This window comes from Mollisia scopiformis, assembly GCF_001500285.1.
Source record: "Mollisia scopiformis unplaced genomic scaffold LY89scaffold_31, whole genome shotgun sequence".
In the NCBI taxonomy this organism is placed as follows: Eukaryota; Fungi; Ascomycota; class Leotiomycetes; order Helotiales; family Mollisiaceae; genus Mollisia; species Mollisia scopiformis.
In genome coordinates, this window is record NW_017263611.1 from 97686 (window position 1) to 122906 (window position 25221).

Below are 25221 nucleotides of genomic sequence, written 5' to 3' on the forward strand. Positions count from 1 at the left end.
TCTCGTGTGCGGTGTTGCAATACTCCATAGTCATAGTTACAAATCGTCGAATCATTTCAAATCCCAAATTGTTATTGTGTCGCTGCATCGCGCCTTGATCTCTTCGGTCAGACTTTTCTGTTTTTTCCACTTCAATGTATTTCGGTCCACCCTCAATCTATTGTTGATAGCCTAAGATATTCGACCGTAGTTGGTACCAATTTAAGATGTTATTGTCTCACGGCCACTTTGTGGCCGGACACACTTTGCTGCAGGAGGAGGCGTACATGTACAATGTGACCGGCCATCGCTTTTGAAACGTTCAACAGCAACAAATCAATACGAATCCAACCACATCAATCTGTCCAACATTACTTCCGCGTCTGCATCAATCAACTGGTAGAATATGGTGCAGACATGGCTTCCAAAGTTGGCCATCTCACTCATATACACACTCAAGCACAATTATACATAAACTGGCGTTGAACAGATGTGGTTTTTTCGTCCTAAGTTGGTTTTAATGTGGTATCCAACTGAATGACTTCTCGACACGGTGTCCAAGTTTTATTGATAGAACATAGGCAATGCTGCCATATAAAATCGTTGGAGGTATCTCTCTGAGTGTTGGTAGTTGGGTATTGTGCCCCATGCACACTCATTCGTTTCCACATAAGTCTGAGGGTGTGGGCGAGTTTTCTATCCGCAATATTCTCCCATATCGTGTTCTGTGGACTTTTCACTCTCTGATCGACATCCTTCGAACAAAGGTATCATCCCATTTAATCGAAACACAAGAAGAAAGAATCAACGTGAGAGTGGCAAGAAATGTCTGGATCAAATTTGCTGCTCTGGGCTGTGAGCATCATCATTGGCTTGGCTGTTGCAAATCCAATGTTCTCCACTTCTAGCATGGAAGGTACAACAAACTCGTGAGTTTAAATTCCATCTTGAAGAGCTCGATCTCTTTACTCCACAATAAGGAGTCACAAAGCCTAGCACAGACTACTATGAATGCTGACTTTCATGTTGTGTCAGGTTATCTAAGCGTACCTTTGTGGAAGGAACCGGATTCACCACTGCTCAACCTTTCTCCACATTCCTCACCGAGTACGCCGCTGGTATTGCCATGGCTCAACAGATTCGGAGTATTCTTTCGGCGTCTCAGCTTACCGAAAATTACCACTATCAGTTGTTCATTCCATACTCATATCAGAGCGAAGCTCAGGCAGCAGAATATCTCAACGAGTATCTCCAGGGATATATGAGTATAGGGACGATACTGTGTACACCGTCGCGGTAAATAATGTTCCAGGCAGTGATCCTGGGTGCCAGAACTGGACGACAACTGATTGGCCAATCTATTGGCCTCGCGCCCATACAAATGGATCAACCAGGGTAACGAATCTCTGTCCGTTATTCTGGACTTTACCAGCAACTTCAGAAGTGCAATGCGACCAGAGAGGAATGGATGAGTATGAATCCGGAGGTATGTTCCATATACATGGACATTTTCTTCTGCCGGACTGATATACCCAGCTATGACAATTCTACGCGAAGTTGGTTCTCTCGTTGGCTATTTCAACCTCACCCAAGGAGGCCCACCGTAAGTTTCAAATCGCTTTGAATATAACGAAGCTCAATGGAATACAGAGCTTACGCCAATGCCTGGGGTTCTAATATGTGTGCTGCGTGGGCAAATATAGACCCGGATGAAACAATAAGCAACACAGACAGCTGGATGTTTGTCGCTTTGGGTATGTTTCTACACCATTATCGCCAAGGCCAAAGGGTTTCCTTTCTGATATACAGTCACAGGAATATACTGGAGTGACAAGTGTGGCCAAACCATTCAACCAGACCAAGTTGAGCATGTCACTGCGTAAGTATTCCATGTATCAGACTAATATTCAGGTCAGAACTCGAAACAGCTCTGCGCTCTGGTCTGAACACAGTTCCATATTTTTCAACTCTCCACTATTCTCTCAAATATAACAGAGCCGTACACTGATATTACAGCCAAACAGAGGCTTGCCCCCAGGTTGCTTGCCAGGACCGACGGAAGGGTGGCAAATTTCATCGGGGAGCAGCTGCTCCGGAGAAATTGTTAGAAACAGCAACGGAATCTCGAGTGGTCCTGGTGGCTGCAATATTCCTAGCACGTATGGCACGAACAATTTATTATCTGATAATCAGGACGACTGTTGGCTGCTTCCATCTGGGACGACGGCGATAGGCATCACACTTGAAGTTACCAATGCAACCAAAGGCTATTACACGGATTACGTTGTGTGGATATTTGCAAGTTCAGACTGCAAAGGCAATATTAGCCAGCACTTCGAGGGTCCGGCTGCGGGGCAAAAGTTAATTGCCGGGGACTATACTTATCAATCAGCGTGCTTTGAAGCTCCGAGTGGACGATTGTGGGAAAGCTACTCGGTCTGGAATATAAGTGATTATGACTCTTGGAACACACCGCCACTAAGCCAGTTGGTTGGCTAGGTTTTGATTGAGCCTTTCTTCCAGAGAGAAATCAGGAAGGGTTCGATGAGAATAAGAATACATAAGACTTGAAGGCAGGTCAAAACAGAAAAGAATATCAAAGACATGAACATGGCGTCCAGAAATTCTACCTTCAGACTTCTGACCTAAAGTATTCCAACATACACAGGTAGCTTGCCCGCCAGATCCTCCTCTCATCCACGCCGACATACATACACTACCCACCTGGTAAGCCGTCTGCCACGTGATACACCTTCAAGCCATTAAGTCAGAACCTTTTTAGCATCCGAGTTTATACAAGGATTACCATTGATGAGGAATAAGTAGGCAAAGAACTCGTAGTCAGTTCGAGGCTCTGATTGCTCAAAACTCATGCTTGATCAGGAGCCTGATAGCACGTGATGCCTGATTTTACATCGGCAGCACACTCTTTCGTTCACTCCAGATTTAAGTAAAACGTTGAAGGTGGTCAATATATGAAAGTTGAAATGCTATTTGTGCACGCTCCCAATGTAACGCCTATCATGAATTTATACATTCTCTATTATACATTCTGATAATTTGCAAGCTCGGGTAACGTAACCTTTCAAGCCTTGATGTTGAGCTTGTAGCCGAACTTGGCAAACCTCAAACCAAAGAACATGACTCCAGATACACAAGCCGTGACACCGCCGAAAGCCCACAGACCAGTCCAATTCAAAGGATCAGACTGACCCAAAATGCTTCCACCTCCCGGCCCTCCAGCAAGTGCACCAAATCCAATCATCCCGTATCCCATGCCTATCCTCGTTCCAATCTTGCTTTTGTCTTTTGTCAATGCGACGAAACAAACAGGCGGCATGGCAATGAAGACACCACTGAACAGTCCAGACAGTACGGCAATAGTGATAATGCCCGCTTGAGTTGTGACTGCGATCATACAGAGAATCAGGATACCGAGAATGAGAGCTCCTGGTGCAATCAAGTTGAAGGTTCCCGTTTTGTCGGAAATTGCATTTGGAACCGTTCGACCAAAGCAAGATGCGGCGTTAAAGATTGGGACGAGATAAAATGCCATCTGGGTGTCTGTAATGTGTTGATCCTCGGCGAAGTAAGAAAGATAGAACAAAATTACATAGAGTCCCATGAATCCGATCAGACAGGCAACGACGAAAAACATATAGCCCACGTCTGTGAATGCATTCCAGTCGATAAGTGCTCTCGCCTTTGGTGGCTTGAACCGCATCTTCATAACCGCAACTGGGATGAGAAGGGTTCCCAACGCGATGAATCCGATTACTCGCACTGTCCAGGGGAATCCGATGCGATCAATGAGTCGATACACGACAATAGGGTAAATGATCCCGCCAAACGAAGAGCCGCTTGCTGCCAATCCAACAGCAAGACCAAGCTTTCTCTTGAAGTAAGGAGGAAGGATAGCCACTGCAGGAACGAAAAGGCAACCAGCCCCCATTCCAACACAAAATCCTTGCGCAAGAAGTACTTCCCAGTAATTATGGCACAGACTGAGCATCATGTGGCCAAAGACGACACCAAAACTACCAAGAATCAACAGCATTCGTAAATAGCCTCGGTCGTATACTGGCCCCGAAATGAAGCCAATCAGCAGTACCATGTAGGACTGAATAGCGCCAATCCATGATATGTCGGATGATGATTTGGTAAACAGAGCTCCGGACTCGTAGTACGTCTGGAAGACTCCAAACGTGTTCAGCAATCCCCAGGTATTGAAGAACAACATAAATCCTCCCACCACCTGAAGCCATGCTTGGACCCCACCATCTGGAGGCGGAGGAGGCCCAGCTGCAGGTTTGCTGACTGCATCTTGGGGGCCTTCTGGTTGCTCGGTCCTAGGCTTTTCTGCTATCGTTTCTCCTACGATGGAGTTCGCAGTCTCAGCATCGCTGCCATCTTGCTTGCCAATTTCTTTGTCTCTTGCGTAATCTTCAAGGTTGCTTTCTGATGACATGTCGTCGAAATGCGGGGAAACGGATAGCTTCGTCACCAGAATCGAAAGGGAGGGTCAGCTTAAGACCAGTTATCCAGTGCACAAGGCTGAATAACGAACGCCGCAAGAGGTATGTTGAATTTGATGGATATGAACATATTTGCAGATGACGGGGTCTTATATTTCAAATGGATCTTGGTATGCCGAGCGCGAAAACCGAGCGCTGAGCCGCTCAATGAAACGATGACCAATTCCGTGTAGATCGACTTGGGATGTCCGTTCGAGGTCCGTAATGATGGTTAGACTTGTCGTAAGAAAGGAACCAGTGCGAACTAGGTCTAGAAGACGACAAGGACCACTGTGGTTGAGAGGGCTGAAAGCAATTTTCCGAGCTCGCAAGAAACGAAGGTTCTGTGATTCGCCCTTTCAACCGAGTCCTCGGAGATATCGGTCTCATCGTTTGCTATTTGCAACGCTCTTCTATTGAAAAGAAATCTCTCTTCTCGGTCGAAGGTAAAAGACTGTGAACCAATTTTCCGTTCGGATCGTGAAAATACTGTACTCCTACCATGAATCAAGACATGGATGCATCCGAGACTACCACGGTATCTCCGCTCGGAAATCTCACAATGCCTGTCCGTCAACCTCGAAAACGACGCAGGCCAGCCCTATCATGCAACGAATGCCGTCGTCGAAAAGTTAAGTGTGATCAGAAAGTCCCTTGTACTCCGTGTACCAAATCAAAGACTGCCTTTTGCAAATACGATCCAGACGCAACTCCGAAAGGTAGAGAAGCTCATCACACGGCACCTACTAACCACACCACTTCAAATCTACTTCCTCGGGAAATGATCGATACCGCGAGTGCCAGAAATGTCAATGGCATAGCCACTACACATATAGCTCCCAATACTCTTTATCCAAATACCGATTCTCAGAGGACCGGGACCACATCAACACAGCAAGCATTCAACCAGAATTTAGAAAAAGGGCAAAGTGTACAAGAACTCAACGACCGAATACAACAATTGGAGACAATGGTCACTTCTTTGATCAATCCAGAGCAAGAGAAAAGTTCGGCCGAGAATGATGTCGGCATCTTTCCCAAGTTAAAAGGCAGCACACAAAAAACTCGACTGTTTACAACGAGCCACTGGATGAACACTAAAAAAGAAGTAAGGAGGTCAATTCCAAATAATGTCGAGGTGCTGAGATGCGTGAATAGTTTGATCAAATCTTAGCCTTGAAGAAAGTCGCAAAACAGAGTCACTCGTCAGAACTCAACGATGCATTGAAGAAATGCAAAGATCTAGCCAGAGCAATCAAACGCCAACGTCCATCCAGCTCCTACACTCTACCAGATTTCAGATCTGAGGTGCCGGTTCGAGCAACGGCTGATCTTCTCGTTCAACTATACTTCAGGACGTTTGAGTCACTCCACCGGATTTTGCATCGACAGTCCTTCTTTCGAGAATACGAGCAGTATTGGAACAATCCAGCGACTGCAAGTGACAGTTTCATCATCAAGCTCCTAGTTATCATGTCGATCGGTGCCATCTTCGCGGAAGAAGAAACTACATCAATGCGTTTCCTCGGACTCCAATGGATCAACACCGCTCAAGTCTGGCTCAACAGTCCTCTCGACAAATCACGACTAAACCTCGCCAGCGTCGAAATTCAATGTCTCCTCATCATCGCTCGTCAAACACATTCCATAGGTGGAGACCTACTATGGATCTCGGTAGGATCACTCATCCGTACAGCAATGAGCATAGGTCTACATCGAGACCCTGCGAATTTTCCCAAAATCCCAGTCCTCCAAGCAGAGATCCGACGACGAATCTGGGCGACGATAATAGAGCTCGCTATCCAAGCTTCACTCGACTGTGGCATGCCGCCCATGATATCATTCGAAGACTTTGATTGCTCTCCACCTTCAAACTACAACGACGCCAACCTCATCGAAGGCATCAAAACCTACCCACCAAAACATCCCAGCTCCGAAATGACAGAATCATCTCTCCAAATAACGCTCTTAAAATCTCTCCCCACACGCCTCAAAATCTTCACCACAATAAACGATGTCCGCACTGAACGCGCTTACGAAAAGGTCCTCGCCTTGAGCACAGAACTTACTTCTTACCTACACACGCACACACCCCTCCACCGATCCTCATCCGTTACAACAACGCACAAGTCTCTCCTCGATCTACACGTCCGTCGCTTCCTCATCGCTCTGCACCTCCCGTTCGCAATCCACGCCAAAACGGATCCTCGTTTCTACTTTTCCAGGAAAATCGCCCTAGACACAGCTTTACTGATCTTTTCTTATCCATCCTCCGCTGATTTCGAAGCCATGAAACTCGTCTCCGGTGGACCCTTCCGAGAAGCGTACTCCCGCGCCTCCTCAGCCATCTCTCTCGAACTCATCTCCCAGATCCAAGAAGACTCCACCTCAGCCTTCCCATCCACAGCAGCATTCCCCATGATGGAGATCAGTAATCCAAGGAAGGGGTTACACGACGTTGTTTCTTCCATCGTGGATTTATCGAGACGGAGATTAGAGAGGGGAGAGACTAATGTGAAGGGGTTTCTGTTTTGGTGTATGGTGCAGGCACAGACGGATGCTATGGAGAGGGGAGTGGATGTTGGGAATGCGATTGCGGGGAGGGCGAAGGCGGCTGCGGAGGAGGCGTATGATATTTTGAGGAAGCAGGTGGCGTATACGCCGACGCCGGGGTCGACGTCGAGTTTGACGCCGCCTGAGTTGAGTGTTGATTGGGATGCTTTGGTGAGTTTGATGTTGGTGTTAAGAGAAGAAGCTAACGGGGAGTAGATGCAAGATACGACGATGGATTTCGATATTGCGAATACGTGGTTATTGGATAGTTGGGAAACTATCTAGGAATATTAACAGTTGTTTAAAAGTTGGAGTTCGGATACTTACTCATCCCAAATCCTCACTTTTCGATTTTCAAACCACCAGATATCTCGATATCCTCAACCCCTTTACCCTCCTTCCTCTGACCCGTTCTATCTCGACTTGAAGATTCGGAGCTCCTCGTTTTCTCAGCAATCTTAACAACGCAAAGACAAGGCAAACAGCAAAGCATCGCGATACCAGAAAGGAATTGTTCAAGTGTATCGTGTGGGGTACGGCTATGTCCATCGAGAAGCGTCATTCTTTCAATTGAACAATCAAATCTCAGTGAAAGAGATCAAGAGAAGAGTTTTGATGATAGAGAATGAAAAGATTGAGGAAGGGACAGAAGTGCTGCGCAAAGCGAGGTGAATTGGAGTGAGGCTGAGCCTTGACTCATTTCCACAATTGTCTCTCGCCTCAGGACGCCACTTTCGAAAGTAGAAGTTGGGTATAAATCATTTCGGTTGAGCTGGAGTGTGCCCCATGAACATCTCCTCATGACCACCTTGCACGCCTCAAGACCGGGATGACGATGGTGGTATATGAGCTATGCATGCTTATGTGGTTGACGAGCTTTTTCCGAGACGGGAAGTGGGGTCTTGTTGCCAACACCTTGTTTATTGTCAAGGAATATAAAAGAAGTAACATGATGTTGAGTTACGACGAAAGCTAGATTGATGTCCAAAGGGGGAGGGGCGACTTTCGTCAGAGCCATGTCTGGATTTCATCTTAGGCGTTTACAACACTTAGCTTTCAATCAAACATCGCGTCTGATCTGATTGTTACTTCTAACTCTTGCTGTCACTAAAACTACAATTGCCAATGATTCAAGCACTTGCATGTGAAATCAAATAGCAAAAGCAACACTAAAATAAACCGAAATACAGTGCAACTTGGGGCGCCCGGCTCCATGCCCTCAAATCTACACACCCGGCTGCAGTCCTTCTGTGACGTCGACCAGGAACCTTGAACTTTGTATGGGTTTTACAATCAAAGAAGAGACAGACCTTTATATACCCACAGCCCCTCAACCCATTAACTTTCCTTCGCGCTAAAACAAGCAATTCAACAAATTCACCCTCCACAAACCCCTCAATCCACCCAATCCGAGTCAATTTTGGAATTCACTCAAATCAGCCGCTCCAAACCCAACCCCAACCTCTTCCAGCTCCCCACAACCACGTCTATAAATACAACTCCACCCAACCGTTGCGGACGTTCGAAGCAAAGAGCATAAACGACAAGGCCCCCTTAGGGTGTGTGGGAGCCCGGGGGTTGGAGCCGGGAACATGGTAATTGCTGTGCGACGGGGTCGTGGTCGTAGTGGGTTCGATATGGGTGGGGCGAAATATTGGTGTAGGGAGATGATGGTGGAGGAGAGTTGACATTGGGAAAGCGTTGGCACTGGGAATTCTTGACAATAAAAGATACAATGGTAGAAAGAGAATTGGCAACGCGACAGAGAAACGAGAGTGAGACAAAGAAACAACAATGGAACTTTGGCCGAGAATCGATAACGAAAGCTGAATTGGGATGTACAAACTTGGACTTGACTAGACCAGAATGTTCGTGATCTGCAGATAATTTATTGAACCACAAAGTCGTGCTTAGTTCCTCGAGTTCAAGCAACAACTTTTCAAATATAAGGAAATAAAGCAATCTCTAACCCTGAGATACAGCTTGGGAAAGAGGTAAAGTCGCATCACTTGGGGGACATGGAGCCTTAGACGAAGAGAAGTAATAATGTCCAGACTTGCTGTATGACTTAAGACCACCCAAAGGAACCAGCAAGCGTGAATTCGATAAAGCTCCAGTACTCAAGCCACTTTCCACGTGGATGGGAAAAGATTCGACTTATCATGTCCCAAGCCTCTTTATCAATTCAAAGTTCAAGATTATGCTATTACTGAATACACCCAAAATGTTCGTAATTAACAAACGACTTACCATATAGCAAAGTCGAGCAATTCTATGAGCCGTTGAGCAGGAGATCACTTATTCAGACAATGAGAGTGAGGAAAGAAATGTTCAAGCCCCGCACACGTCACACATTTAGAGATCTGCGTGTGCTTAACTTTGTCAATGACCAACTTCTTAACAAACAATAAAGAAGAATTGGACTGCAAGTAAGACCCTATTCCATAGCTAGAAATGTGCACCTGCATCCAATGAAATGAATAATCAGATAAAGGGGACGAAAGTTCGGCTGATTCAAAATGCTATACCTGCAAAGTATGCTACATACTCCATGCTCAAAGCTAAGAAAACTCCTCCTACTCCATCCCAACCAGGCGATATGTCTCCACACTCAAGCCTCCCGAAACGCCTCATGAAATATATGCACTCCCTCCCACTCCTCCATCCATCACCTCGTCCTCGGCGTCTCCAACTCATGATACTCATGTCCGGGACTACTCAACTCAGCCGGGGACCTCAACTCCGTGTCCTCCAACTCCTCCGGCGGCGCGCTCGCAGCCGGAGCCGGCGTCACAGAACTCCACACCTGTCCCTGCTGCCCGTAACTGGGCTTGGGCTCCGCAAATGCGTTCCACCCGCCATACCCCGTTCCAGTCCATTGTCCAGGCTCAGAGTTATACCCTTGTTCAGAGGTCTTGGGGCTCGTGGCGTTGTATCCGTTGCTATTCTTCCGTCGACGCCAGAAGAAGAAGAATCCCAGGGCCGCGGCTGAGATGACGCCTAATGAGACGCCGATCCCAATACCTGCCTGAGCACCCGTTGAAAGTCCAGAGGAGCCCGTTGACGAAGCTGCTGGCGGTGAAGAAGTACTCGACACCAAACTCGCCGTCGAAACGGGAGTCGCTGAGCTCGTCGCCGAAGAACTCGAACTCGAACTCGAGCTCGAGCTACTCACGAAAGTCGAAACCGGCACCGCAAGCACAGTAGCCTCCACCGTCGCGGCCGGCACGCTAAACAGATCCGCGGTCGTGGAGCAACAACTCATATTCCCCGGATCCCCCGGCGTCAAATCACAACAATAACTCGTGCCCGTGATGCCCCCACACGGTCTCACGCCCACCGCATTCTTCGTGATGTCCATGCACGCGTGCAGACACGCCGGATCGCTCCATGTGGGATCTGTGCAGCCGAGCCGAATCCAGTCTGTGATGCCGTTGGTTTGCTTCTGGCAGACGCCGTTGGACCAGCAGACGGAGCCGATTTCGCAGCAGGTCGAGGCGCCCGAGGTCGCGTTGTTGCAGCGGTAGGCGCCCGGGGCGAGGGTGCCGTCGGGGAGGTAGCAGGTTGAGGAGATGAGGGGGAAGAGGAAGGGGAGGGTGAGGAGGGTTGGTAGAGATATGCTGGGCTTCATGGTTGAATGTTGCCTTGAGAACGAACAGCAGCAGCAGCAAGAAAGGACAGGAAAGAAAGAAGACGAGCGGAAAGGAGGGAAGGAGGGAAGGAAACCCAGCACAGAAAAGGGAACTGCAGACTTGATATGGATCAACGCACTTTACGTGATCACAGCTGAACGCTCCACCCCCTTCTCTGAATCAAGAAACGATCTTGGTTCATCCTCCCTTACAAGGCTTGACATGTTGGTGCTACTGTACTGTACGAAGTGTACGAAGTGTACGAAGTGGTAGCTGCGCCGCTGGAAAGCCTCACTGCCGCTGCCGCCAATCCATGGCTTGCGGGACTCTGGAGGGTCATTGGATCGGGCAGACTTAGAGTTTGGTTTCAGGTGGAAATCTTGCCGTGTTGGAGTTAGAGCCATGGTCAGACCGCATGGCGGCGTTATGCAATTTTCCCCGTCGGGAAAGCGATGCTATTCGACATTTCAGTTAGTTGTCGTCCGATTCCTTTTGTTGGCCATTGGATCATTGTTGGATGAGCGGTACGAGTCTAGCGGAGTGGAAGAGCGTTGAGAAACCACTTATCTTGAGGTCCCAGAATCATGAGAGTTGGATCATTGGGGGCGGAAATGGTGAGGTGAACAACGCTGAGAGCAGTTCGAGTTTACTTCGTATCCCGGACAGACTTGGCTTTTCCCCACCCTCGCTCGCACAGCCGACCAATGTTGGTACTGTACTGTACTTTGGCGGATCTTGCGCCACCAAGAAAGACCTGCCCATTGGAGAAATACTCCGACATACAGTAGATTAATCGAACCAGGATATATTGTTCGATGACAACCTGATCCGAATCGGTCAATCCCTAAAGGTATGATCTTTCCTAAAATCTAATCTTACATCTCAATCATTTACTGTAAAGAGCAAGAATGAAAAAATTGCCACGAACCAGAGACCAGAGCCCAGAGCAACTTGAAGTTCCTGACCCTGACCCAAGAGACTGTTAGTTTTCCCGCCACTACCTAGTCGTCTCGTCTCATCTCGTCAGTGGCTTATTAGATCGACGAACGCTCAGCCTTCTCGACGCCACTCCTGCATCAAATGATCAAAGCTTCCCTTCCATGCAAATAATCATCTGATAAATTCATCACCCCTCAAGTGACAAGAAACCCCCAAACATCTAGCACAGAGAAAGTTTAGAACCCCAGCAGTATCCTCGCCACATGTTTCAGTATAAAACTCAAATCGACTCAAAACATCCAAACTCCCCGCAAACACCAAGAAGCATTTCTATAATAAGTCTCTCGACTCCGAACAATCTCGATCCCTCAAATTCTCAATACAAAAGACGTTTCCATCTCAAAGATCCTGGGCCCTGATCATCACCAACTCATAAAATCCCTAGCATGAAAAGTCACCTACCACTCGTTCAAACAACACCAACCAACCAATCCCTCACCTCATCCGACCCATCGAAAAGGAGATTTTCAAGCCGCTGTTAGCACCAAAATCCATACTTACCCTGATAAGAACAGAGAAAACTCTGAATCCCTTGGAGCCAAGCTCGGCATCGCAACACCTTCCTCAGCCCTATACTTAATTTCGCCGCGAGATGATAATCATCACCCATCGGGTTCGATTTCAGCTAGGTGTTCTTCTTCCTCTAATCTAGAACGGGGGCAATCAAACACCTAAACTCCGTCGTCCGAATTTTCCTTCCGAGACCCAGCATCATTGACTGCTGCCTTCTGAACAATTGCGGAGGAGTCGTGAAAAGGCATCTCACCACCCTAATAAAAATACCATCCTCGACCAGAAAAATCGTTGATCCCCATCCTATCCTCACCTCACAATTCTAGAACCACGCCCATTCATAGACAGGCACTTGTCTTCCCCCCGCCAAGATCGTTCCGTTCATTTGTGGACGTAGATGGATGGAGTGGGTATAATCTTATCATTCATTCTATCTGCCCGCCTCTCTGTACTCATCTCTCTCACCCACTCCCCTACTTTCCCCTCACCGCCAAGCAATGCAGTCTGCCTGCCTGGCAAGCAACAAAGGGAATTTCTCTCGCTCTCGCTCTCTCTCTCTCAAGCAACAGCACCGTAAAATAGAAAAACGTGAAAATATGATTTATTACAAGGTTCTCTCTGTCTCACTCTGCTCTCCTTCCCCAGCTCGCTCACTCGCTCACTCCACCCCCTTCTTTCTGGTCCGAAGAATACAATATCAAGATCGATCAATACACCGCTCCATTTCCAGCCACCCCAATTTACCCCACGCACACCAACGCACCAGAAACTCCAACTCCAATCCACCACCCCGAATGTAGGAGAAAGAATCCGGATGATTGACTGATTGAATGCCATCTTTCTGAATCTCCAAGAACAAACATTTCGAAGCAAATAATCCCACCCAGGCGCCAAAGCAAAAGCAAAGCGTTGTTGTGCGGAGTATGCTCCTTTCTTTCCTTGGCCAAGAATCCAACAGTTGTCCTTGAAGGACAGTAATTACCTCTCATATACTCAAATTTTCTTGGACCATTTTCTCTTGTATCGATATATGCAGATTATAGGGTGAACGATCTTATAATCATTGCCCGCGATCTCTTCCTCGTCGTCGGAAGAAATCCATCACTTTCCTCGCAGCTCCACTACTGCCAGCATGATCAGAATGGGTTGGTCCATATCCATTATTGGCCTCCTGCTCGTATGCTTCGGTGAACTTCCGGTTGTTCTTCTGAAGGACTCCTCTCGCACTGCTTCGTGACTGTCCGGTGGTCTGTCTCCTGGGAGCATCGTTGTACGCATTGAAACCGTCAGGATATGCTGCTCTTCTAGCTTGAATGGTCTCGCCTAGAGAAGACTCCGACTCGGTATTCAAAGCCGACTCCCCTTGACGGAAGTTCATGGGAGGGAGGAATTCCTGATTCGGACCAGATCGAGGATTGGAAACCGTTTGAGGATTATATCGAGTTTGAACTGGACTGGAGGTGTTGCCAGGTCGTCTCTCTTGTCTAGGACTATCACGACTGCGATCGTAGATTCCATCAGCAGCATACGGCTGAGTTGCTGTAGCACCACTGATATTCCGGCTATCTCCAGTTCGGGCAGTTTGGGGAGGAGGAGTGTAAGCATCTCGATTGTAGTCACCGTAGTTGCTAGGAGGAGCACCGGGAGTTCCGTATTCCTTGCCAATGCCGATAGCCTTCAACGAGAATGAAGCTGGAAGTAAAGAAAATCTTCTTGGCTTGTCTTGCAAGGTTGTAGTCTGAGAGCCAGTGATACTTCCACTTCTCTTTTTACCAAAGCCAAAAGATATCGAGCGCCGAGAATCCATTGATTGACGAGGAGAGTCTGAATGGGGAACGGCTCCAGACATGCTCACAGGTGGGTATTTCTTGGTCTTTTCCGGCTTCTCCTGTTGATCTGTGTTTCTCTTGCTTCCGAAAATGGAATTGGTTCTGCTAAAGATACCACCAATTGTGTTCGATCTCTTGTGACCCTTTTCTGGAGCGGCCGATCCTTCTGGAAACCCAGCTACACGTGCAAACTTCGGAGGAATCTGGTTGTGAGAACTCGAACTTGAAAGACCAAACTCTGACTGCTCAGAATCCAAGATGGGAGCAGAAATGTTGTAGCTCGTGCCGTTCTTTGGTTGTGACATGCGGCCTTGGGCGTTGGTTCCAGCTACGCTTGGAGGTGCTGGTTGGCTATATGATCCTCGATCCCTCAATGCTAATGATCCTGATCTGCTACCAGTAGATGTCATCGATCCGCCAGTTGTTGGTCGTGTAATCGTAGAGACAGGTGGCGGTGCATGAGCTGACATATAATTAGTCTCGGAGACGGATCGAGGAACTTCACGACCAGGTCGGGTAGGTGGAGGCATGCCTTGTTGACGAGAAGAAGAACCTGAGGGGCGTCTTCCTTGAGTATATTGTGCTCCAGGAGGATCTTGAGGCAACGGTTTCTCTGTTGAGACCTGTCTTCTCGTCGTTGGCTGAGCAGACTTCACTTCTGTAGGACCACCACTTTCAGCTCTTGCTCTTGTCCTTGAACCTGATACCACGGGTGCCGGAGCGGCAGCAGGCGCAGCTGAAGCCTCGCCACGTTGTGTTTGAGAACGAGGAGCCACATATTCGACCTGAACAGTTCTGCGTTTGTTGTCCTTCGATGGCTTGGGATGTGTCTCGGCTGCTTCAGGATCAACATGACCATGTTTTCTGCCGAGTTCACCAACAGCAGTCTGCTTAGAAGCCTTTGACGATTCTCTAACCGAAGCACTTCTTCCAATCATAGGACCGCTCTCTTCCTCCTCTGAAGCAACAGTGGTTGAACCAACGTCCTTGCTTGTAGTTGTGGTGCTAGTAATGAAGCCGACAACGTGAGAGTATTCGCTCAACCAGCTGTGTCTTGCAACCTCAAACAGGTCTGCTCGCTTTCTTGGGTCTGGAACAAGGATACGGCGGAGAAGGTCTCGGGCATGTGGTGTGACATATTCGGGGAAGGTAAGAGGAGTGGAAACGATATATTTGTAGAGGAGGTTGATATTATCGCCTTCAGGGTTGGCTGGATCGTCGTCGAAAGGAAGGTAACCTGCAAGCATGGCATACTATTTCTTGTCAGCAGGACGTTCACCACGAGATTGCAAACAAGAGTGGTGTTGGAGCAGGCTAGCAAATGTCGGCAGCAGAAGGAGCTCAGATAGGAAAACAAAGTCAATGAGCAGACAGTTCCAGAGTCCACTACACCAAGAAGTACTTTCTCCAAGGAAGATTGGACGGAGGAAAATCCATCTCCGCGATTAATAGACCAAGGAATTCACAACTCACCAAGATCACACCGCAACTCCAGACATCTACCTTACGGCCAGTGTATAAAGAATCGCTGACCACAAGCTCTGGAGCTGCATAACAAGGACTTCCACAACTCGTCTGCATGAGATCACCTCTCCGATGGCCGCCTTCCAGAATCTTATCAAGCTCCATCCGCTTAACAAAATCCCTACTGGACAGGTTATATTCGATCTCATCTCCTAACTCGTCGTCAGGATTGAAGGTATTGGCGAATCCAAAGTCGGTGATGATTATATTCCGGTTGCGGTCTAATAGCAGGTTCTCCAGCTTCAAATCTCGATGAACTATGCCCTTCTTATGCAAGTAACCAACTCCAGAGACAAGTTGTGCAAATAGTCGGCGTGCAGCTTGATCCTTCAAGTATCGGTGGTTGAGGATGTAATCGAAGAGCTCTCCACCAGAAGCGTATTCAAGGATAAGACCAATCTGCTTTGGTGTTTCCACCATCTCGTGCAAGTGGACGATATTAGGATGAGATATTTCGCGGAGGATAGAGATCTCGCGGTAGATCTTAGCCAGTCTGGTGGGATTCGTGCCAACACTGTCTCTTCGGATGAGCTTGATAGCAACCTGAAAGATATTAGTTCATGCTCCAAGTGTCTTTCCAAAAACTCTTACCTGCACACCGCCCTCTTGTTTCCAACCCATCTTGACTTTGCCAAACTCTCCCTCACCCAAGGTATTGCCAAGAAAGTAGTCGCCAAACTTCTGATTGCTCTTCTCTCTGGTGGTGCTGGCAGCGTGATCATGTCGACTTCTGCTTCCTCCGCGTCCAGTATCGTCTACACCTTCGCTAGGCACAACACTCAAACCGCCAGGAGTTCTTTGTGATGCTGGGGAGGATGGGATAGCCTCCGCCATTCTTTCCCGTTCTCGATCAAGGTCGACCTCAGGCTTGCTGATAACCACACGATTCAAGACTTCGCTGGCTTCCCTAGATGGGCCCTCTGACCATTGTCCTCCCGAATTGCCGGCGGCTGCCATTGCTTGTCGTTGTACGGCGGATGCAGATGCGGAGGATCTAGGCTCTCGAGTCCCGCTAGGTCGACTCGATATAGCTTCTCCTGAAGCTTGTTGAGCTCTCCTCCTAGCTCTGGCAGCAGCATTGGCAGCAGCTACAGCAGGATCTTCAGATCCTCCATTCGGCTGCTGTGTATTTCCATTGCTCCGCTGTCTATCTATCCGATCTTGTGAACCATCACCAGCTGTAGCTTGTCGTGGAGAACTCGAGGCTTCATTGTGCTGCGTTCTTCGAGATCGATCTGCAGCCGACGCTGCAGCATGTGCGGCATTTCGATTCGAAGAAGTTCGAGGTGAGACAACTGGCGGAACACCGCGTTGGTGATCACCTGGAGCCATAGCTGGATAACCAGCCGACGGCACAGGTGATTCTGGTTGCTGGTTTGTAGATCGGCTGGTTACCGCAGAGGACGGAACGCTCCCAGACGGCGAGTAGTATTGTTGTGGATTGTTTGTTGAGGTTGCGCCATTGCCGCTTGGTCGTCTCGAGGGGCGGCGTGTTGATGTCGGCGACGCGTTCGTGGAGTTTTGAGTATAGTAGCCGTCGCGGGACTGCGACGAGGTGCCGGTGTAGGGACGACCCGAAGAAGTAGCTGCGACTGGAGAATGAGATCCGACTGTAGTTGTTTGATGCGGCTGGGCCTGAAGCGCAGCAGAAGACATTTCTTGAGGGGTGGGAGATGGATGTGTTTTTGTCCTCCTTGACGTTCGAGCTGGCTGGCCTTGATTTCTGCAGGTTCGCAGATTGCAGATCCAGCCCCGTCAGTCTTCCAATTCACCCTTATTTCCTTGTGATAGCGAAATTGATCGCCTGCGTCACCAATGAGACGCTTCAGCTACCATGGTGTGGTGCTGCTGGCAATGCGATCTTGATGGCAGACCGGAGGGCGTCCACGGTGCGAATGGAAAGGAGGAGGAGGTTCGCGGGTTTGGGTGGTGTTGATGTTGATTATTTGCGAGGGCTCGAGAACAAAAATATGGTGCGGTAGAGGAGGAGCGTACGCGGGTCCAATCCAACAACGGGGGCCGGGACCTTCTGTTTCTCTCCTTTGGCTCACTCTGCTCGGGCGTGTGAGAGTGAATCAACAGCAGCAGCAGCAACAACAACAACAATCAAAAGGGACCGATTGTCGCAGATGCGCAGGCGGTACGGGGCTCGCAGATTGGGGGGGGGTTCTGAGTTTGTTGATGTTGGATTGAAGATTGAAGATTGAAGATCGACGGCGAGCAACTGCTGTGGGTGTTGGAGACCGCCACAGGTTCTGCGCGTGAATGTGTGTGTTGGATGTTGTCCAGTCAGGAGCGTGGCTGCCAGCGCAGGAGAAAGATCAATGGTTGACGGTGCTTGGAGACTGGTAATTTCCTTTCGCCCCTAGCGAGTTTGAGGATAGGGGGACAGAGGTTATGAGTGAGTGCGTGCCTTGGAAATGCCTGATGAAGAACACAGACACCGACCACCTGGACGAGGACGAGCACTGGAAGGAAGAAGACGATCGAGTTAGTATTGTCGATAATGGTTCCAATCCGGATTGACGTCGAGGTTGCGTGGATATCGGGTCGGCATTAAAATGCTATTGAGACGACAACCACTTACTGGAACACCCACTGCACCAAATGCGAATATCGTGGAGGAATCGAGGCGGGAGAAGGCAGAATTGACACTATCTTCCTTGGATAAAAGCGTCTGTCTCGTCAACAGAAACACGCTCGGTCCAGTCCAGTTTACGCAATCTGATATTGTGTGCTGTGCCTTTGCTACCACCAGAGATGGAGAACTCCGGTTCGATATAATATGGTGGATGTTCGCCCCAAAAAGTATCAACCTGGGCTGACCCGAAGAATCTCACTTCTCACTTCGTCCAATTTCGAGGGTGTTTTAATGATGATGACGGCCACAACAACTGTCGAGTCGTGTTGTGCTGTGCCCGGTTTTTGATTGGTGTTGGAAATGTTCGAATCAAGTATATCGTCGAATGCAACCTCGATGAGAAATATCAAAGTCCTTCCAATTGAGGGAATCTCAGCGAACAACAACGCGCCGCCGAGTACGCTCAATCGAGTCAGGAAGCAGGAAAAGAAAGAAAAGAAAATCTCTCAAATGGGCAGACTGGCGCGCTTCATGCATTTATTTTCATTCTGATATTGATACTCGGTATATCCTCCCCATAAAAAACCTCCCTACACTACTCGCGCAACACCACATACCCAACCTACCAGACGTCTCCTTGCCACATTTTCGACCTCACCTCACACCAACAACGCGTCTCTCCATCCGCGTTCATACAGGACGGAGCGAACATCTCGTCCTCCACCTCTTACCGCAACGAAGGAAACGGTGCGCTTAAACAACAATGGCATAAACATTGTTTACTTGCATTGACGTGGCATGACATCCAGTCACCCCCAGCCATGCCAGACATCACTCCCATCCAGGATCGCCCATGAAACTCGCGCGTCTTCAACACCACAACCTTTGATTCTCCACCTGCGAATCTCCTCGCTCCAAGCAAACATCGCGAGAACCCCCAACCTTGAACCTACCTAGGTATATAAATTTACCAGCCCACTTTCGCAAGCCATCATCCTTCCAGTACAAGCCAAAATAAAGAAAAAGAAACCCACCATCGATCCCAAGTGCGGACGTCCTCACCCGCAAAAGCATCCTCACTCAGAGAAGTTCACACCGGAAATGAGGCGTTCGTCTGGACATGCAAGTGTTCAAGCACCAATCACAGCCCGTGCCATGCGCCGAGGGGCCAGGGGATCCACGTCCGTCTCTCTCTGGAGGTATCGGCACAACCGAAGAAGGGAGGGAGGAATTGAGTGAGTGAGTGTCATGATCATCGTTTGCCCTGGTTTGTGATCTCCGCCGTTGATGGGATGGGGCTATTTATATCTTTTTTTTTTGAGTTAACTTGACTTGGCTTCGAGATTTGAATTTGGATAGAGGGAGTGCGAGGGGCTTGGGTTTGGAGAGTTGAGTCTGGATCTTTGATGAGTTGTATTTTTCACGTGCATGTTCTTTTTTCTTTTCACTTTCTTCTCTCCCTCTAGCCACAGTGCTAAAGCCATCTATACAAGCACCATCCCAGCTATCTCCCAAAAACAGCAAGTCGACCTGTCACTCACATGTCTCCCTTCCCTCGTCTCACTCCCAAACCTCTCCTCTCTCTCTTCCTTCCCTCCTTCCCATTCGCCACCCAACCGAGCCCAACCCTTCCGAAAAATGCACCCACCCGCCACTAACCCCCTTCCGCACAATCGGTACCTGAACCAAGCCCTTTCCAGCGCGACGGCCTGCCCTTAGAGTTTGTGCTACGGGGATTTTAGATCGGGTGGTGAGATGAGGTTATGCAGCAGCAGCGGGAGGGAGAAGGAAGGTGGTGGTTGTCGGTAGGAGTTGACTTTTAGAAGGGAGGGGAGAGGAGATTTGAGGGTTGGCGGACTGTGAGATGTGATGGCTCGCTCGTGTTCAAAGTGTCTTGACGAAGAGCCGCGTGATATGCACGTTTGTGCTCAGCAGGCTGGGACAAACTTTCTAGCTTAAATCTTCTCTCTTCACTTGACACCAGACATTCAGCCCAAGCTCCAAGTCATCTCGGTTCCTCGCTTTGACTGTCCTCCCAGCTTCTTCCATCGGATAAATTCCAGCCCATCTCCTTCCTTCATTCTATTCATCCAGAATACCCGATCGATGCATGCTCACCAACTCCCGGCCTTCTAATCTCACTTCATCTAATAAAGTTTCAACCCAAGAGATCGGAACGCGCTTCGGGATCTGGGGGCCTTTTCTTCCGTCTGGTCCGGGTTAATGTTGTGCTGCATCACTTTCCGTTCGTTAGGATCGATTACGGAGGGAAATGGGGAGGGAGGAGATCACAAGAAGAAGGTCTATCTTGCCTTAGAAGTAGGGAAGCGATCACGGATGGAAAAGGGACAGACGATGGGAGGAAACCCTGGCTTTTTGATTGTTCTACATTTTGATAGATATCCCATAAACATCCAACACAACCGCCAGCCCTGTCAACACACCCGCGTATACCATCAAGATCCCCATCGCTGCCAGATTACTAACATGCAGCGTCGGGACCGTCAGGTTCACTAGTCCCGTTAACAGGTTCGCTACCAAGAAGATAGCTAATCCGTTTCTGTTGAACGCTTCTAGTACTCGACTTGTTGATGATCTGTACATCTCTTCTTCCTCTTTCGCGGAGGATGAACCGCTTTTATAGACTTGTGGGAAGAAAAGCGTTTCCACGAGAGAAAAAGCTGTGAGTTGAGAGCAGTTGAAAGCTGCGATCCAGAGAAAGTAAGGTAGGTTTGCCAGACGCCGCGAGACGCTGAGGGAGAGACCGTACTTGTAGCTAGTTGTAGCCATGAACAACAGAATCCAGATCCCAGACCAAGCAGACAGTGTTAGCAATAGTCTTTTCCGTTGCTGGATACCGGTAGCTCCCGCTGAGAGGCTGCGGGGTAGGATGAACATTCCTGTTGACTGTCCGGCTAGGAAAATGGCCAGGTATCCAAAGAAACTGAAAATTCCTTCGCGATTCTTGTTGAAGAGGTTTGTCCTGGGCCCTGTTAAGACAAAGGCTTTCAAGTCCGTGAACTCCAATGCTATCTGGTATGCAGCTCCAAGTAGAATAGCGAGTCCAGCATATGATGGTATGAACTGGAACGCAGATTGAAAAAGCGCCATGAACGGTGGCAGAAATCCTAGCGTGAAGAAGAAATTCCAATGCACCCCATATTCGGTGACGTGCTCAGCATAGTCCAAACCCTTCACACTGTATAATCTGATCACGCCCAGAACCAACAGCGGGACGGAATGCCGTATAGACTGATATAGTCTTGTGCCCAACGGTGTACTGTTCCCCGCCATCTGCTCCTTCAAAACTGGTCGAGCAGCAACAACACCTGCTGAGAAGACGAACGACCCAACGCCAACATCCATTAGTGATGTACCCCAGTTCTCCACCTTTGCGAACCTTCTTGGGAATATTCGAAAGTCGACTGCGAGGATTGCCAGACATGTTATGACCAGCATTGCCCCTCGATATGTAGTGAGGAAGGGCTTCTTCGGAAGCGGATTCGGAGCTTCATCTTTTGCCTGCTTTGGTGGTATTTTTGCTTTCTTCGGTGCAGGGAGCTTTGGGAGAGAGTATATGATTGCTACCGGGGCAACGAGAAGGAGGTTCAGGAGAATGGGCGTATTGGCGTACAGAGTCGTAGCAAGCAGAATAGCGCTGACATTGAGCAGGAAATCGACTGCGAACGCGAGAGGAGTATATGGCTTGAAGAAAGCCTGCCGTGATTGCAGAGCTGACCAAAGAATAACTGCTGCCTTTCCATCATTAGCAGAATTCCAGACATTGAGGGGAGAAGAATTACTGGAGCTACAGCAGTAACATAATTGATCTCCGAGATCTCTCCTCCCGTGAGATTCGAAACAAAGTCTTCTTTCAAAGCTTTGTAGCTCGCCTTGATAGCTTGTTCAGCTGCTCGCGACATGGTGATAATTGTTGTTGAGGGACAGAGCCCTGCCCATTGAGATCAGAAGTCGTGTTCTTTGAAGATGCCAGAAATCGCGATTTTCGGTGTTCAAGCGCGGGCCGGCTCCGCTCCGCGTCGGGGTTTCTGCTAGCCCTGCTTCAGCTTCTACCTCCTCCATCAAACACAACTTTCGAGCAGTGTTTCTTGCCCATAGAGTGGCTATCGAAGTCGATTGTCCTCTGAATCTTGAGCTTACTTGTTCAGCCTGGCTCCGTTTGCATGTCCTGTCCTCTGTCATGAGTATTGATGTCTTGCTTGTCTATTGTTCTTGCCCCTGTTTCGAAGAGTCTTGAAAGGATAGTTGCCTCTCAGCGATTAGTGTCAGTTCTTGAGACATTTTCTCTGAAGTTTGATCATTCGAGGATCTATTTCTCCCACGAATAGTCTTTAAGATTGACGGATGGGCTGTCACAACAGCGGGATCCAGAACGATTTTGCCTCTAGCTAAAGTCAAAAACTTTTGTCTCATGGCTCATGTAACCTCTCACCTTCTGCACGAACTTAATACTCATCTCTCTATCTGGAGTCAATAGCTAAATCAACGTTTTCTCCTAGCTGTCAGTACCCGCGAAGGTTTCGGCTGCTACGGGTACGCCATGGCGGAGGATGAGACGTTGACCACTCATGAGGCAATAAATCATTCTTGCGAATGAAAAAGCCGTTTCATGTCCGGAATGGCTGCGGCAGGCCTGCGTCAAGCACAGGCAGCAATGTTGTTCGTCTTCTCTTTCGCTGGCTGTGATATGTCTTCTTCGTGGCTTGCTTTCAGGAATCTAGAACCTGAAGGCCACAAATCCTCTTTTGATAGGACAAGTCATGACAGAACCTCCTCTCGGAGGCTGTGAAATGATGACTCAGAGCTCTAGTGATCTGAATTAGACCGTCGAAGACTCAAAAGTGGTGCGATATCTCCTCGCAGCTCTGCAACCAGTTTTTGTCAAGTTGACGATGCTGAGTCGTATGTAAGGGGTCGACGAAACGCTGTGTTCTTCTTTGTCGTCAAGATGATCAACATTTCTCCACTTCGCTACTGAGGAATGTATGTTTCAAATGGATTTGGGCTATCTATGATATGACCCCTCACTCTGGCATCGATGTCTATTCACAAAGCTCTCATCTTTTGGTTCAGACTCTCCAGGATCTACTTTCGTTTGTATAGGTACCCCACGATTGAGCAACATCCACTTCGTATTTCTCGCACCCACCGGCCCGCTTGACGTTACATTGGTTACCACAACTGGAAGTTTTAAGGTTGTTGGTTATTAGAGTTACCAAATAGGATACAGTGCGGGGTTCACCAAGTCGACACGCAGTCAGCAATTCGTGCAACGCGATGGCAGCCATGAGTGTAACCTCAGCCTCTCCTCGCCGCCATCATACAGAGCTTCAACCACTAGCCACCCGTCCCGGCACGCCAGTTACCCCCACGCAGAGGAGACCGAGCCAGTTTCTCGGGTCCATGGTCAGATCGACGCCAGCAGTCCCAAGTCCAAGTATCGTGGCAGCACGTGCCTATTATCTCCAACACGCAACACCAATTGGGCCAGATACAGATGCATTGCAGAGGCGTAGAAGCTTAATTGAAGAACAACTGCTTCCTCGCAGACACTCTGTTGTATCTTCGACCAGTAACCTTGCAGAACAGCTGGAGAACTTCACATTCTCATCAGAGAGTCGAAGACTACAGACTGTACCAGAAGGAGAAGAAACACTTCCAAAGATCAAGGTGGAAGAATGCGATGATGTAGATATGAGGGAGAGCATCGAGAGTGATGAGGCCGAGGTCCAATCAAAGTCAGATCTGATGTGCGGTACACCACAAGAAGTGCTTCGTCAAGTACCTTTCCAGTACACGCACGATCATCTCAGAGATTGGGGATACGCTTACCTTGGTAAGTCAGCGACAGCAGATGCATTTGTCAACGCAGTCGGCTTGCGAAGATCAAATTTAGCACCACTACAAGAAAATGTAAAATCGGGATCCTCAGACCTCGTCACAATTCGTGCAAGGGTGACACCAACATCGAGAGAGAGGAAGCCGTTCTTGATACAAAGACAATTCGACATTAAAGAGTTGCGATCGAGTATACCAGCACCAAAGATGACTGGGGAGGTATTGAACGGTAGTTCAAGGCAATTGAGACGGTCAACCAGAGTCCGAAGACAATCCGTACAGCCAGCTGCAGCTGAGACCCAGAGGAGAAAGAGCTTGGATATACCCAGGAACGAAGGTATCGCTTCACTTAGCAAGGGCCCAGTACCTATTCGTAAGTCTCTAGAGTGGCCTCAAAAAGTTTGTTCACTGACAAACCTGCTCACAGATATCGAGTACGCACTGCACTATCTCCCAGTGCTTGCCGCAGTCATGCTTTCAGGCCATGTTCGCAAAGGCGATACCATTGATCTACCCGTCCCACACCCTGCAGCCTGGCATGAGGTAGTCACTTACATCTACACCGGAAGCGGTACCCTCACATCCGCTGCCAGGGAGAACATCCTCTACCTTGCGGGACATGCTTGATTTAGAAGTGGCTGCATGAGTATTGGGCACCTATGTGTCTTTGTTGGAGAAAATCTCTGCAGGACATACGTATGGACGTTTTGGTTGCCGCGCATGAAGCATATCTCGTGGGTTATTATGTAGGTCAGTAACAAGTTGCATTCCGATGCCGGTCAAACAGCGAGGCTCGAGCAATCGAGACCAGGTTCATGGGTCGATGGACCCCTCTGGTTCATGGGACGGATGTATTTGTGCTCGTGTGTGTGTGGTGTTTTGTTGTGCAACATGTCAGCACGGCAGTGAGTTGTCACCGGAGTGAGAAAGAGCGGTGGAGTGCGGAATTTGTGGGGCTACTTTACAGACAATACTCATGATTTATGACCGAATGTGCTATTGTCATGGTGTATTTCCTGATAGACACATCAAATTATGAGCTGCCAGGTATTTACTAGCTCTAGATCTCTTGATGGCTTCAATTGGATTCCAATTTATGTGGTAAGATTCCACTCGAAATCTTGTTTCTGACCCCACAACCAAGGCTACGGCACAATCTGATCTCATCTCATCTTTAAGCCTGCCAGAACTAAGGGAAGCTATTATAAGTTGAGACAATTGTCTCAGAACACGAGCAT

At 48.6% G+C, this 25221-nt stretch overlaps 9 protein-coding genes across 9 annotated transcripts; 3 read left to right on the top strand and 6 right to left on the bottom strand.

The window, feature by feature from the left end:
• Positions 1–804: 804 nt before the first annotated feature.
• On the top strand, positions 805–2478 carry LY89DRAFT_741531 (uncharacterized protein; the record flags this gene model as incomplete). The annotated part of the gene is made up of 7 exons (XM_018220718.1): positions 805–908; positions 1015–1244; positions 1292–1465; positions 1516–1582; positions 1630–1733; positions 1795–1858; positions 2004–2478. 7 exons carry the CDS (start codon positions 805–807, stop codon positions 2476–2478), a joined length of 1218 nt encoding a protein of 405 aa, XP_018063034.1.
• Positions 2479–2983: 505 nt separating this feature from the next.
• LY89DRAFT_690720 (MFS general substrate transporter) lies at positions 2984–4857 on the bottom strand. The gene has a single exon (XM_018216151.1). The coding sequence runs from the start codon at positions 4445–4447 to the stop codon at positions 3065–3067; it is 1383 nt and encodes a 460-aa protein (XP_018063035.1). The 5' UTR covers positions 4448–4857; the 3' UTR covers positions 2984–3064.
• Positions 4858–5055: 198 nt separating this feature from the next.
• LY89DRAFT_741533 (uncharacterized protein) lies at positions 5056–7331 on the top strand (the record flags this gene model as incomplete). Its single annotated transcript, XM_018220719.1, has 3 exons — positions 5056–5601; positions 5652–7217; positions 7263–7331. 3 exons carry the CDS (start codon positions 5056–5058, stop codon positions 7329–7331), a joined length of 2181 nt encoding a protein of 726 aa, XP_018063036.1.
• Positions 7302–7752, bottom strand: LY89DRAFT_323113 (uncharacterized protein). Its single transcript, XM_018206729.1, has 2 exons — positions 7374–7752; positions 7302–7327 (listed from the first exon to the last, which is right to left on the bottom strand). Exon 1 carries the CDS (start codon positions 7606–7608, stop codon positions 7387–7389), a length of 222 nt encoding a protein of 73 aa, XP_018063037.1. The 5' UTR covers positions 7609–7752; the 3' UTR covers positions 7302–7327; positions 7374–7386.
• A 1862-nt stretch (positions 7753–9614) lies between these two features.
• On the bottom strand, positions 9615–10968 carry LY89DRAFT_323183 (uncharacterized protein). Its single transcript, XM_018206730.1, has one exon. The coding sequence runs from the start codon at positions 10675–10677 to the stop codon at positions 9715–9717; it is 963 nt and encodes a 320-aa protein (XP_018063038.1). The 5' UTR covers positions 10678–10968; the 3' UTR covers positions 9615–9714.
• A 2282-nt stretch (positions 10969–13250) lies between these two features.
• LY89DRAFT_599346 (kinase-like protein) lies at positions 13251–16875 on the bottom strand (the record flags this gene model as incomplete). Its single annotated transcript, XM_018210090.1, has 3 exons — positions 13251–15272; positions 15493–16086; positions 16135–16875. 3 exons carry the CDS (start codon positions 16873–16875, stop codon positions 13251–13253), a joined length of 3357 nt encoding a protein of 1118 aa, XP_018063039.1.
• A 715-nt stretch (positions 16876–17590) lies between these two features.
• On the bottom strand, positions 17591–18770 carry LY89DRAFT_676598 (uncharacterized protein; the record flags this gene model as incomplete). The annotated part of the gene is made up of 4 exons (XM_018213606.1): positions 17591–17908; positions 18131–18267; positions 18384–18586; positions 18751–18770. The coding sequence occupies 4 exons, from the start codon at positions 18768–18770 to the stop codon at positions 17591–17593; spliced, it is 678 nt and encodes a 225-aa protein (XP_018063040.1).
• Positions 18771–20509: 1739 nt separating this feature from the next.
• LY89DRAFT_599321 (GPI-anchored wall transfer protein 1) lies at positions 20510–22047 on the bottom strand (the record flags this gene model as incomplete). The annotated part of the gene is made up of 2 exons (XM_018210087.1): positions 20510–21880; positions 21928–22047. The coding sequence occupies 2 exons, from the start codon at positions 22045–22047 to the stop codon at positions 20510–20512; spliced, it is 1491 nt and encodes a 496-aa protein (XP_018063041.1).
• Positions 22048–23422: 1375 nt separating this feature from the next.
• Positions 23423–24610, top strand: LY89DRAFT_788620 (uncharacterized protein; the record flags this gene model as incomplete). The annotated part of the gene is made up of 2 exons (XM_018223183.1): positions 23423–24356; positions 24411–24610. The coding sequence occupies 2 exons, from the start codon at positions 23423–23425 to the stop codon at positions 24608–24610; spliced, it is 1134 nt and encodes a 377-aa protein (XP_018063042.1).
• Positions 24611–25221: the final 611 nt, after the last annotated feature.

Excerpts from the sequence above, each read along its gene's own strand:
- LY89DRAFT_323113 (XM_018206729.1), bottom strand. The coding sequence starts at position 7,608 with ATGACGCTTCTCGATGGACATAGCCGTACCCCACACGATACACTTGAA.
- LY89DRAFT_323183 (XM_018206730.1), bottom strand. The coding sequence starts at position 10,677 with ATGAAGCCCAGCATATCTCTACCAACCCTCCTCACCCTCCCCTTCCTC.
- LY89DRAFT_690720 (XM_018216151.1), bottom strand. The coding sequence starts at position 4,447 with ATGTCATCAGAAAGCAACCTTGAAGATTACGCAAGAGACAAAGAAATT.